Source organism: Mobula hypostoma, chromosome 3 (genome assembly GCF_963921235.1).
Source record: "Mobula hypostoma chromosome 3, sMobHyp1.1, whole genome shotgun sequence".
Taxonomy (NCBI): domain Eukaryota; kingdom Metazoa; phylum Chordata; class Chondrichthyes; order Myliobatiformes; family Myliobatidae; genus Mobula; species Mobula hypostoma.
The window spans coordinates 3,128,025-3,141,206 of record NC_086099.1 but is presented as its reverse complement, the minus strand read 5'-3'; the positions used below and the strand labels follow the sequence as shown (position 1 = coordinate 3,141,206).

The window sequence follows — 13,182 nt, the reverse complement described above, 5'->3', positions numbered from 1 at the left end:
GGTTGGTGATGATCGGTGCTGTCAAGCGTTGTGCTAGCCACAACCCTATTCTATCGTAAAGAGCCATGTCATGAATTGATCTTAGCAGCGGTGTGCATGGCAAGCTTTTCATTATACCTCAATCAACTGACTAACTTCTCAATGGTCAGTAACTCACTATGTGATTCAGAAAGGTTGCTCAGAGAATTTCTTCATAGTTATTCCCGGAGAACAGTCACTAGGAAGACCACGATGAGATCTGTGATATAATTTTGCACATGAGCCCTGCTCATAGGCCGTTTGTCCCACTCCCATTAGGAAGGAGGCTACATAGCATCCACACCAGGACCACCAGACTCAAAGATGGCTGCTATCCCCAATCAGTGAGGCTGACCCACCCCTCCACCCACTGAGCCGACCACCACTACCTTATCATTTCCTGTCAGAGTCACCTTAGGTACAGACACTCCTGTATCTAGTACCATTTTATGGGCATACAATCAATCAATATCTATAAGCTAGTTCAAAGTTCAGTGTACACTTACAATGCAACCTCGAGATTCATCTTCTTACAGGCAGCCACATAATAGACCCCATTAAAACAAAGACTTGCAAGCGCCCAATGTGCAAAAAAAACTGAACAAATCGTGGAAACGATAACAAAGTAAACAAGTAACACACAGATCATGAACTGTAGAGTCCACAGCCACCGAGCCAACGTCAATGGCTGCAGTTCACAGCTGCAGATTCACTTCAAAGTTCAGAGAAATGGTATTTTCACCCGAGATTCATGTTCTTGTGGGCATACTGAATAAATCCATAGCATAGTAACTATAAAAGGATCAATGAAAGACCAACCAAAGTGCAGAAGACAACAAACTGTCCAAATCAAATATAAATAAATAGGAATAAGTAATAGATGAACTACCAGATGCACACTTTGAAAAGGAGAACACAAGTACAGCTGTGAAGATCCCTGCTGCACCTGATGACCCTGTGATCTCTGAATCAGAGGCCGATGTTAGGCTGTCTTTAAAGAGAGTGAACCCTCGCAATTCAGAAGGTTGGAGTACCTGGTAAGGTTCTGAAAACCTGTGCCAACCAGCGAGCGAGAGTATTCAAGGACATTTTCAACCTGTCACTTCTACGGACGGAAGCTCCCACTTGCTTCAAAAAGGCAACAATTATACCAGTGCCTAAAGAGAATAATGTGGGCTGCTTTAATGACTATCGTCCGGTAGGCTCACATGGACAGTGATGAAATGCTTGAGAGGCTGGTCATGACTAGACTGAACTCCTGCCTCAGCAACGACCTGGACCCATTGCAATTTGCCTATCGTCACAGTAGGTCAACAGCAGATGCAATCTCAATGGCTCTCCACACGGGTTTAGACCACCTGGACAACACAAACAGGATGCTGTTCATCGACTATAGCTCAGTATTTAATACCATCATTCCCACAATCCTGATTGAGAAGTTGCAGAACCTGGGCCTCTCTACCTCCCTCTGCAATTGGATCCTCGACTTCCTAACCGGAAGACCACAATCTGTGCGGATTGGTGATAACATCTCCTCCTCGCTGACGATCAACACTGGCGCACCTCAGGGGTGTGTGTTTAGCCCACTGCTCTACTCTCCAAATACACATGACTGTGTGGCTAGGCATAGCTCAAATACCATCTATAAATTTACTGACGATACAACCACTGTTGGTAGAATCTCAGGTGGTGACGAGAGGGCGTACAGGAGTGAGATATGCCAACTAGTGGAATGGTGCCGCAGTAACAACCTGGCACTCAACGTCAGTAAGACGAAAGAGCTGATTGTGGACTTCAGGAAGGGTAAGACGAAGGAACACATACCAATCCTCATAGAGGGATCAGAAGTGGAGAGAGTGAGCAGTTTCAAATTCCTGGGTGTCAATATCTCTGAGGATCTAACCTGGTCCCAACATATCGATGCAGTTATAAAGAAGGCAAGACAGTGGCTATACTTTATTAAGAGTTTGAAGAGATTTGGCATGTCAAGAAATACACTCAAAAACTTCTATAGTTGTACTGTGGAGAGCATTCTGACAGGCTGCATCACTGTCTGCTATGGAGGGGCTACTGCACAGGACCGAAAGAAGCTGCAGAAGGTTGTAAATCTAGTCAGCTCCATCTTGGGGAGTAGACTACAAAGTACCCAGGACTTCTTCAGGGAGCGGTGTCTCAGAAAGGCAGCGTTCATTATTAAGGACCTCCAGCACCCAGGGCATGCCCTTTTCTCACTGTTACCATCAGGTAGGAGATACAGAAGCCTGAAGGCACACACTCAAGTTGCATGCCATCTTGGTCAATGTCTCCCATCCATTACATAATGTACTGGGTGGGCACAGGAGTACATTCAGCCAGAGACTCATTCCACCGAGATGCTGAGCGTCATAGGAAGTCATTCCTGCCGTGGCCATCAAACTTTACAACTCCTCCCTTGGAGGGTCAGACACCCTGAGCCAATAGGCTGGTCCTGGACTTGTGTCATAATTTACTGGCATAATTTACATATTACTATTTAACTATTTATGGTTTTATTACTATTTAATTATTTATGGTGCAACTGTAACGAAAACCAATTTCCCCCGGGATTAATAAAGTATGACTATGACTATGACTATGACTCAGTGATTCAGGAACAGCTTCTTCCCCTCTGCCACCTGATTCCTAAATAGGCGTTAAATCTTTGGACACCACCTCACTTTTTTTTAATATATAATTTCTGTTTTTGCATGTTTTTTTAATCTATTCAATAGTGACTTGGATAGGTTGGGTGAGTGGGCAAATTCATGGCAGATGCAATTTAATGTGGATAAATGTGAAGTTATCCACTTTGGTGGCAAAAATAGGAAAACAGATTATTATCTGAATGGTGGCCGATTAGGAAAAGGGGAGGTGCAACGAGACCTGGGTGTCTTTATACTCCAGTCATTGAAAGTGGGCATGCAGGTACAGCAGGCGGTGAAAAAGGCGAATGGTATGCTGGCATTTATAGCGAGAGGATTCGAGTACAGGAGCAGGGAGGTACTACTGCAGTTGTACAAGGCCTTGGTGAGACCACACCTGGAGTATTGTGTGCAGTTTTGGTCCCCTAATCTGAGGAAAGACATCCTTGCCATAGAGGGAGTACAAAGAAGGTTCACCAGATTGATTCCTGGGATGGCAGGACTTTCATATGAAGAAAGACTGGATGAACTGGGCTTGTACTCGTTGGAATTTAGAAGATTGAGGGGGGATCTGATTGAAACGTATAAAATCCTAAAGGGATTGGACAGGCTAGATGCAGGAAGATTGTTCCCGATGTTAGGGGAGCCTTTTAGGACCGAGATTAGGAAAAACTTCTTCACACAGAGAGTCGTGAATCTGTGGAATTCTCTGCCACAGGAAACAGTTGAGGCCAGTTCATTGGCTATATTTAAGAGGGAGTTAGATATGGCCCTTGTGGCTACGGGGATCAGGGGGTATGGAGGGAAGGCTGGGGCGGGGTTCTGAGTTGGATGATCAGCCATGATCATACTGAATGGCAGTGCAGGCTCGAAGGGCCGAATGGCCTACTCCTGCACCTATTTTCTATGTTTCTATGTTTCTAATATATGTAATTGATTTACTTGTTTATTTATTATTATGTTTTATTTTATTTGTTACTTTTTTCTCTCTCTGCTTGATTATTTGTTGCATTGAACTGCTGCTGCTAAGTTAACAAATTTCACATCACATGCCGGTGATAATAAACCTGATTCTGGAGCCAGCTCGGCGTTGCAGAGTGTAAACCTCGCAGAGCAGTGCGGTGAACCCCGGTTTGTCATTCACCCTTGACCTCGCGGGGCAGTGCGGTGAACCCTGGTTTGTCGTTCACCCTTGACCTCGCGGGGCAGTGCGGTGAACCCTGGTTTGTCGTTCACCCTTGACCTTGACACCTCGATCAAATTGCGAAATGGTAACAACAGTAACGAAACCGCACGGAGTATGAAGAGCGGAGATGCTGCAAGGGAGTTCACGGCCACGGAGCCAGATCAGCTCTCTGAGGCGAGCGAAGCCAGCCCAGGAGTCCAACGACTGCAGGGCACCAACTGCCCCCAAACCCGGCAGTGTGAGACACAGGTCTCCCGCACCTCCTGCATCCTGCCTGCCAGTACTAGTGAGAACAGAGGGAGCAGGGTCAACCCCGGGCAGCCAGGGCTGAATTACTGTTCATTTTCTGTTCTCAGCCTCAACAACTCTAATCTTGCTGCGAGCTTTAATTGGCTGTGGATAATGGAACCGACCATGGATTGTGTTCTGCCATCAGGAATCTTCGCGGTGCACACCTCCAGCGACGGCCACCCCAGCTGTACCTGCTCTCTCGGGGCCTGGTTTGCCGAGTCCCCCAAGAGATCGCCAAAGTGTCAGATCATTTAGTGGGCTCAAAAGTACATCCTTAAAAGGAAATTACATGCGGCAGACAGCACCAATCGCGGTTCGGAAAAAACACGTCTACTAGAGTACCTCATAATTTTGTGAGCTGTCTGTAAAACATCACTGCAGGGTCACTGGTGTCATCCGTCCTGCCGAAAGGTCTCGGCCCGAAATGTCAACTGTACTCTTTTCCATCGAAGCTACCTGGCCTGCTGAGTTCCTCCAGCATTTGGTGTGCTTTGCTTGGATTTTCAGCTTCTGCAGATTTTGTCGTTTGATATTTATATTTATTGTGTTTTTTAATTATTATCGTGTTTTTATCTTATTGTGTTACTTTTTGGTGCTGCATCAGATCCGGAGTAAGAATTATTTTGTTCTCCCTCACACTTGTGTACTGGAAATGACATTAAACAATCTTGAGTCTTGTTGATGAGAGGTTATAGCTGGTGGTCAAAACGCACGGTGACACATCCTTTTGCCGTTTGCGTCCACAGCCATCCCCTATCAAATCTCCATCACCACTGGCCTGGAACGGGACGCGGGTACCACCAGCAGAGCTTACCTCATCATCATGGGGCCGCAGAAGGTCCACACTGCTCGGATGTGGCTGCAACTTCCTGAAGGCAAGAATGGATTTCAGCCCGGATCAGTGGAAAAGTTCCAAATGATGGGGTTGGATGTTGGAGACATCAAGAAAATCGAGGTGAGCTTTGTCAGCGATTGCCACCCTGTGGGAAGTGATCAATGTTCACCTGTACAGTAACAACAGCTGAACATTGTTCACCTGTACAGGAATACAAGCTGAACAATGTTCACCCGTACAGGAATAACAGCTGAACAATGTTCACCTGTACAGTAATATCAGCTGATGTTTCATTAAACGTGACCTCCCTGCCAGGGTACTGGTCCCCCGGTCCCCGTCAAGTGCAACCCCTCCTTTTTGTACAGGTCACACCTGCCCCAAAAGAAGTCCCAGTGATCCAAAGATCTGAATCTCTGCCCCTGCTCCAATCCCTCAGCCACACTTTTATCATGCCCTCTCTCTGTCTGTCCAAACAGCTGGGTCACGATGGCGCGACTCCTGAGAGCTGCTGGCTCGTGGATGAAATGGAGATCACTGTGCCCACCAAAGGCATCATGTACATCTTTCAGTGCAAGTGCTGGCTGGCCAGAGACCGGGGCGACGGGCTGACAGCAAGGATCTTCAGCATTCTTGATGCAGAAACTATCCAAATTGGCCAGAAGGTAAGGGTTGTTGGGTATCTTCTCAGGACTAGTCTCAGATTTACACGCTCAGCCTCTTTCAAATAGACTATGAAGGCGCATTGGGCTTCAGAAATCAATGGGCTGAGTACAGAAGATGGGTTGTTATGTTGAACTTGTATAAGACACTGGTGAGGCCTAGTTTGGAGTATTGTGTGCAGTTTTGGTCACCTACCTACGGGAAAGGTATCAATAAGATTGAAAGAGTGCAGAGAAAATTTACAAAAATGTTGCCAGTATTTGAGCACCAGAGTCATAGGGAAAGGTTAAGTAAATAGGACTTTATTCCCTGGAGCGTTGGAGAATGAGGGTCTGCTGAAGGGTCTCGGCCTGAAACCTTGACTGTGCTTTATCCATGGATGCTGCCTGGCCTGCTGAGTTCCTCCAGCATTTTGTGTGTGTGGCTCGGATTTCCAACATCTGCAGATTTTCTTGTTTGTGAGAATGAGGGGAGATTGGACAGAGGTATACAAAATTATGAGGGTATAGATAGGGTAAATGTAGGTTGGCATTTTCCACTGAGGTTGGGTGAGATTAAAGAACGAGAGGTCATAGGTTTATGATAAAAGGTGAAATATCTAGAGGAAATAATTCAGGGGAATCTGAGAGGGAATTTTTCACTCAGAGGGTGGTGCGAGTGTGGAATATGCTGCCAGTGGAAGTGGTGGACACAGCTTTGCTCTCAACATTTGAGAGAAGTTTGGAAGTGAACATGGATGAGAGTGCGATGGTCCGGTGCAGTTCAATGAGGCTAGGCAGATTAATAGTTTGGCATGGACTAGATGGGCCAAAGGGCCTGTTTCTGTGCTGTAATGCTCTGTGACTTTCTGATATGGACTCCAAATAGGAATAATGCAGATAGAGCATACAGAAGAGAAACGATTGATAATGGCAGAATTCACTGGTTCTATTTGGTATTTGTCAAGATTCAAGATTGAAGGTTGTTTAATGTCATTTCTCCAAAGGAGAACAAAATAATTGTTAGGAAGAGGTACAGTCGACACTTCAGGCCAAGACCCTTCGTCAGGACTAACTGAAAGAAGAGATAGTAACTCTCTCTACTATCTCTTCTTTCAGTTAGTCCTGACGAAGGGTCTTGGCCTGAAACGTCGACTGTACCTCTTCCTAAAGATGCTGCCTGGCCTGCTGCGTTCACCAGCAACTTTTATGTGTGTTGCCTGAAATTCCAGCATCTGCAGATTTCTTCGTGTTTGCAACAAAATAATCGTTACTCTGATCTAATACAGCACCAAAAAACACAATAAGATAAAGAACACAATAATAAAAAAAACACAATAAATATAAATTTAATAGAATGATTGTATGTCCATAAAGTGACACTCGGCTGCACATAAGGTAACTAACAGGAAATAATAAAGTAGTGGTGGAGGTGTTGATCAGTCTTACTGCTTGGGAGAAGTAATTGGTTTTGAGCCTGGTGGTTGGTTGTGGTGAGGATACTACGTAGCCTCTCCCCCACCCCGATGGGAGTGGGACGAGCAGTCTATGCACAGGGTGGGTGGAATCCTTCATTATGCTACACAGAGTTTAATGTGAATGTAATTGTTGACCAGGTGCCTTATGAAGTAACCGTTGTCACTGGTGACACTCCTAGTGCGGGAACTGATGCCAACATTTACATGTCAGTCTTTGGGGCCAATGGGACGACGGAGGAGATGCTCCTCGATAAGAATGGTGACAGGTGAGTTCAAACTTTCAGAGTCTAGTGCTTCACATCAGCCCGTGGTTCCCCCTCACTTTACGGTCCATGTTGCTGTCGTTGGATTACCAACACTCCAACACTCATCATATTGCATGTTGTAATTGCCAATTTACTGTGGCCACAATCATCAGCTGAGAAGAATGAGAATCCTAGTGAACACCAGCCTTCGGGGTCTGTTAGCAACAAAATAATTTCTGCCTTTTCTCAAGGGTCTTGTCCTGAAACATCAGCTGTTTACTCCCCTCCATAGAAGCTGCCTGACCTCCTGAGCTCCTCCAGCATGTTGTTGTATGCTCTGGATTTCCAGCATCTGCAGAATCTCTTATGTTTATGTCCATCATGGGCACGAACATCCATACCATCGAGAACATCTTCAAAAGACGAAGCCTGTAAAAGGTTGCATCCATCACCCAGGACATGCCCTCTTCTCATTCCTGCCGTCAGAGAGGAGGTACAGGAGCCTGAAGACACACACTCAACACTTCAGCAACAGCTTCTTCCCCTCCACCATCAGATTTCTGAACAGACAATGGACCCACGAACTGTACACTACTCTTTTTTTTTGCTCTATTTATCGAACTTCAAAAAGTTATCAGAGTACATACATGTCAGCACAAATAGCCCTGACATTCTTTTTCTTGTGGGCATACTTAGCAACTCTATACAACAGTAACTGTAAGCAGGATCAATAACCAACAAACTATGCAAATGCAAATATAAATAAATAGCACCAAATAACGACCATAAGTTATAGGAGCAGAATTAGGCCATTTGGCCCATTTCATCATGGCTGATCCAATTTTCCTCTCAGCCCCAATCTCCAGCCTTCTCCTCGTATCCCTTCATGTCCTGACAGATGAAGAATCTATCAACCTCTGTCCTAAATATACAAAAAGACTTGGCCTCCGCAGCATGAAATAGCAAAATGAAGAGTCCTTAAAGTGAGACCATCAGTTGTGGGAGCACCAGAAATCGAATACAATAGTTGTCCCCTTTTGTCCAAGAGCCTGACAACTGAGGGGTAGTAACTGTTCTTGAACTTGGTGGTGTGAGTCCTGAGGCACCTGTACCTTCAACCCGATGGCAGCAGCGAGAAAAGAGCATGGCCTGGGTGGTGAGGATCTCTGATGACGGATGCTGCTATTCTACAGTAATGTTTCATGTAGATGTGCTCAATGGTTGGGAGGGTTTGGCCTGTGATGTACTGGGCTGAATCCATCGATTTTCTGCTCAAAGACATTGGTGTTCTGTAATGCGGCCAGCCAGCGCCCTCTCCACCACACATCTGGAGAAGTTTGCTAAGGTTTTTCATGACATGCCAAACTACTTATTTACTTTTTACTTGTTATTTATTTATTTACTTACTTTTTGTACTATATATTTAATTAAATTATATATATATATTTCTCATTGAAATTTATAGTAATTATTTTTTAATGTATTTCAATGTACTACTGCCACAAAACAACAAATTTCACGACATATCTATGACATACCTGGGCACACAGCCACAAGATTCGGGGGAGTAGATTTAGGACAGAGATGAGGAGGAAGTGCTTTTCCCAGAGAGTGGTGAATCTTTGGAATTCTCTGCCCAATGAAGCAATGGAGGCTTCCTCAATAAATATACTTAAGACAGGGTTGGATAGATTTTTTTGCATAGTAGGGGAATTAAAGCTTATGGGGAAAAGGCAGGTGGATGGAGATGAGTCCATGGTCAGCTCAGCCATGATCTTATTGAACGGTGGAGCAGGCTCGACGGGCCAGATGGCCGACTCCTGCTCCGATTTTCTATTTCCTAGTCTCCAGTGAAATTAAACCTGGTTCTGATTCTCACCGAGGATGTTACCTGGACTTGAGAACCTGATAGATATAGCGAGAGAGAGAGAGAGTGTGTGTGTGTGTGTGTGTGTATAAAAGACCGTAAAATATAGGAACAGAATTAGGCCATTTGGCCCATTGGGTCTGCTCCTCCATTTCATCATGGCTGATCCATTTCACTCTCAGCCCCAATCTCCTGCCTTCTCCCCTTACCCCTTCGTGCCCTGACTAGTCAAGAATCTCTCAACCTCTGCCTTCAATATACCCAATGTATTTGGCCTCCAAAGCCACCTGTGGTAATGAATTACACAGATTTACCACTCTCTGACTAAAGAAATTCCTCCTCATCTCCATTCTAAATGGATGTCCCTCTATTCTGAAGCTGTGTCCACTAGTCTTAGACTACCCATCATAGGAAACATCCTCTCTACATCCATTCTATCAAGGCTTTTCACCATTCGATAGGTTTCAATGAGGTCCCTATCATTCTTTTGTTCTGAATTCCAGTGACTACAGGCCCAAAACCATCAAACACTCCACATATGATAAGTCTTTCAATCCCAGAATCTTTTTAGTGAACCTCTTTTGAACGCTCTCCAATGTCAGAATATCCTTTCTAAAATAAGGGGCCCAAAACCGCTCACAACACTCCAAGTGAGGCCTCACCAGTGCCTTATAAAGCCTTAGTATTGCATCCTTGCTTTTATATTCTAGTCCTCTTGAAATTAATGCTAATATTGCATTTGCCTTCCTCACCACCAAACGAACCTGCAAATTAACCTTTAGCGAATCCTGCAATTGGACTCCCAAGTCCCTTTGCACCACAGATTTTTGTATTTTCTCTCCATTAGAAACTAGTCTATGCTTTTCATTTCTTCTACCAAAGTGCATGACCATACACTTCCCAAGAATGAGAAAGTCTACAGATATGAGAAATCCAAGGCAAAACACACAAAATGCTGGAGGAACTCAGCAGGTCAGGCATCATCTATGGGAATGAATAAACTTCCTGACACTGTATTCCATCTGCCACTTCTTTCCCGTTCTCCTCAGCTGCCTTAAGGCTTTTGATAACCTCACTGCTTCCTCAAAACTAGCTGCCCCTTCTCCTATCTTTGTATGGTCGGCAAACTTGGCCACAAAGCCACCAGTTCCGTTATCCAAATCATTGACATATAATGTAAAAAGAATGGTCCCAACACAGACCCCTGTGGAACACGACTAATCACCGGCAGCCAGCCAGTAAAGGACAACCCCAGTGGTCAGGCTCGAACCCAGTCACTAGAGCTGGGAGCCACCATGCCACCCAACGACAAAGATGAGCAGTGAGGAAGCAATGTTCCACGGCCATTGGGCAGCTTCCATTCAATCTGCTCCGAATCTTTAGGTATTGAAGGGTGTCCATCACATGTCATCACTTGCCTTGGTTGACACACGGTGCTGCCTCGATCTGCCAACACCACTGGGAAGATGAAAGATCTTGTGAATGATGTAAACTAGATACCGTTGCCTTATCTGGGAACAGGACCACTGATCTGCTGACCAGGATAGCAACGGCATGATCAAGCAGTGCACACACACAAAATGTTGGAGGAATTCAGCAGGCCAGGCAGCATCGATGGCAAAAAGTACAGTCAACGTTTCAGGCCCAGATGCTTCGTCAGGTCTCTTTTTCATAGATGCTGCCTGGCCTGCTGATCCTCCAGCATTTTGTGTGTGAGGCTTGGATTTCCAGCATCTGCAGATTTTCTTCTGTTTGTGAAAGGCATGATTAAGGTCACCAACCTACAGGAAAGCTATCAATAAGATTAAAAGAGTACAGAGAAAATTTACAAGGCTTTTGCTGGGATTTGAGGACCAGAGTTACTGGGAAAGGCTGAATAGGTTAGAGCTTTATACCTTGGAATGTAGAAGACTGAGGGGAGATTTGATAGAGGTATACAAAGTTATGAGGAGTATAGATAGAGTAAATGCAAACAGACTTCTTCCACTGCTGTCACTCCATCCTCCCGCCACCCCACTGGGAATAGGATTCCCCTGGTCCTCACCTACCACCCCACCAACCTCTGGGTCCAACATATTATTCTCCGTAACTTCCGCCACCTCTAACGGGATCCCACCACTAAGCACATCTTTCCCTCCCCCCCCTCTGCTTTCCGCAGGGATTGCTCCCTACGCGATTCCCTTGTCCATTCGTCGCCCCCATCCCTCCCCACTGATCTCCCTCCTGGCACTTATCCTTGTAAGCGGAACAAGTGCTACACATGCCCTTACACTTCCTCCCTTACCACCATTCAGGGCCCCAGAGAGTCCTTCCAGGTGAGGCAACACTTCACCTGTGAGTCGGCTGGGGTGATATACTGCGTCCGGTGCTCCCGATGTGGCCTTTTATATATTGGTGAGACCCGACGCAGACTGAGAGACCGCTTTGCTGAACACCTACACTCTGTCCGCCAGAGAAAGCAGGACCTCCCAGTGGCCACACATTTTAATTCCACATCCCATTCCCATTCTGATATGTCTATCCACGGCCTCCTCTACTGTAAAGATGAAGCCACACTCAGGTTGGAGGAACAACACCTTATATTCCGTCTGGGTAGCCTCCAACCTGATGGCATGAACATTGATTTCTCTAACTTCCGCTAATGCCCCGCCTCCCCCTCGTACCCCATCCGTTATTTATTTTTATACACACATTCTTTCTCTCACTCTCCTTTTTCTCCCTCTGTCCCTCTGAATATACCCCTTGCCCATCCTCTGGGTTCCCCCCCCTTTTCTTCTTCCCAGACCTCCTGTCCCATGATCCTCTCGTATCCCCTTTTGCCTATCACCTGTCCAGCTCTCGGCTCTATCCCTCCCCCTCCTGTCTTCTCCTATCATTTTGGATCTCCCCCTCCCCCTCCCACTTTCAAATCTCTTACTAACTCTTCCTTCAGTTAGTCCTGACAAAGGGTCTCAGCCTGAAACGTCGACTGCGCCTCTTCCTAGAGATGCTGCCTGGCCTGCTGCGTTAACCAGCAACTTTGATGTGTGTTTCTTCCACTGATATCTAGTGGGACGAAAACCAGAGAACATAGGCTACCGGTGAAAGGTGAAAGTTTAGAGGAAACCTGAGGGGGTCTTCTTCATTCAGAGGGTGGTGAAAGTGTGGAACAAGCTGTGGAATTGGAGTATGAGGGTTCGATGTCAACATTTTAGAGAAGATAGAATAAGTACATGGTTGGGAGTGGCATCGAGAGCCGTGTCCAGGTGGGACAAGGCAGAATAATAGTTCTGGATAGACTGGATGGGCTAAAAGGCCTGATTCAGTTCTATAACTCTGTGAGAGTGAAACCTGGGTAGAGTTATTGTGATGCCTTGGGTCTGGATTGTCACATCAGTGTTTCGACCGTATAACTTCTCACAGCTCCTGTTCTCACCCTGACCGCACTGTGCCTTCACCTTCCAGGTTTGAGAGGGGTCAGGAGGACACTTTCGATATGGTGATTGCCGACATTGGGCCGCTCAGAAAAATAAGGATTCGCACTGATGCTAAAGGATGTCGTTCTGACTGGTTCCTGGATCAGGTGATTGTGAGGCCACAACATCAGCCCAGAGCTGAACAGGAGGCCGTGGTCAGGGATGTACAATAAGGGAGGAAGAAGACAGCTGCAATCTATTTCCTCGGGTCTATAGAATAGAAAAGGGATGCATAATGTTATGTTTTTCCATTTCCCTTCAACAAACGCAGAAATTTCTCTGTGTGTGATAAAGTTTTTCTCAAAGGAAGTGCTTTCCCCAAGCAGTAAGTTTGATCACATCTCCACCCACTAAACCATAAGACCATAAGACATGGGAGCAGAATTTAACCAGACTGTGATCCACACATTCCCATTCAACCAGACTGTGATCCCAACGTTCCCGTTCAACCAGACTGTCGCCCCGACGATCCCGTTCAACCAGACTGTCGCCCCGACGTTCCCGTTCAA

General features: G+C 45.8%; 1 protein-coding gene and 1 long non-coding RNA gene across 3 annotated transcripts in view; one reads left to right on the top strand and one right to left on the bottom strand.

The window, feature by feature from the left end:
* LOC134343820 (uncharacterized) overlaps positions 1-13,182 on the bottom strand; it is a 109,687-nt gene that overhangs the window by 42,057 nt on the left and 54,448 nt on the right. The gene's annotated exons all lie outside the window — the stretch shown is intronic.
* LOC134343819 (lipoxygenase homology domain-containing protein 1-like) overlaps positions 1-13,182 on the top strand; it is a 345,249-nt gene that overhangs the window by 304,988 nt on the left and 27,079 nt on the right. Inside the window, exons 38-41 of the mRNA XM_063042573.1 lie at positions 4,902-5,110; positions 5,467-5,652; positions 7,245-7,372; positions 12,663-12,780. Coding sequence (XP_062898643.1) covers positions 4,902-5,110; positions 5,467-5,652; positions 7,245-7,372; positions 12,663-12,780 — 641 coding nt within the window. The remainder of the gene's footprint in view (positions 1-4,901; positions 5,111-5,466; positions 5,653-7,244; positions 7,373-12,662; positions 12,781-13,182) is intronic.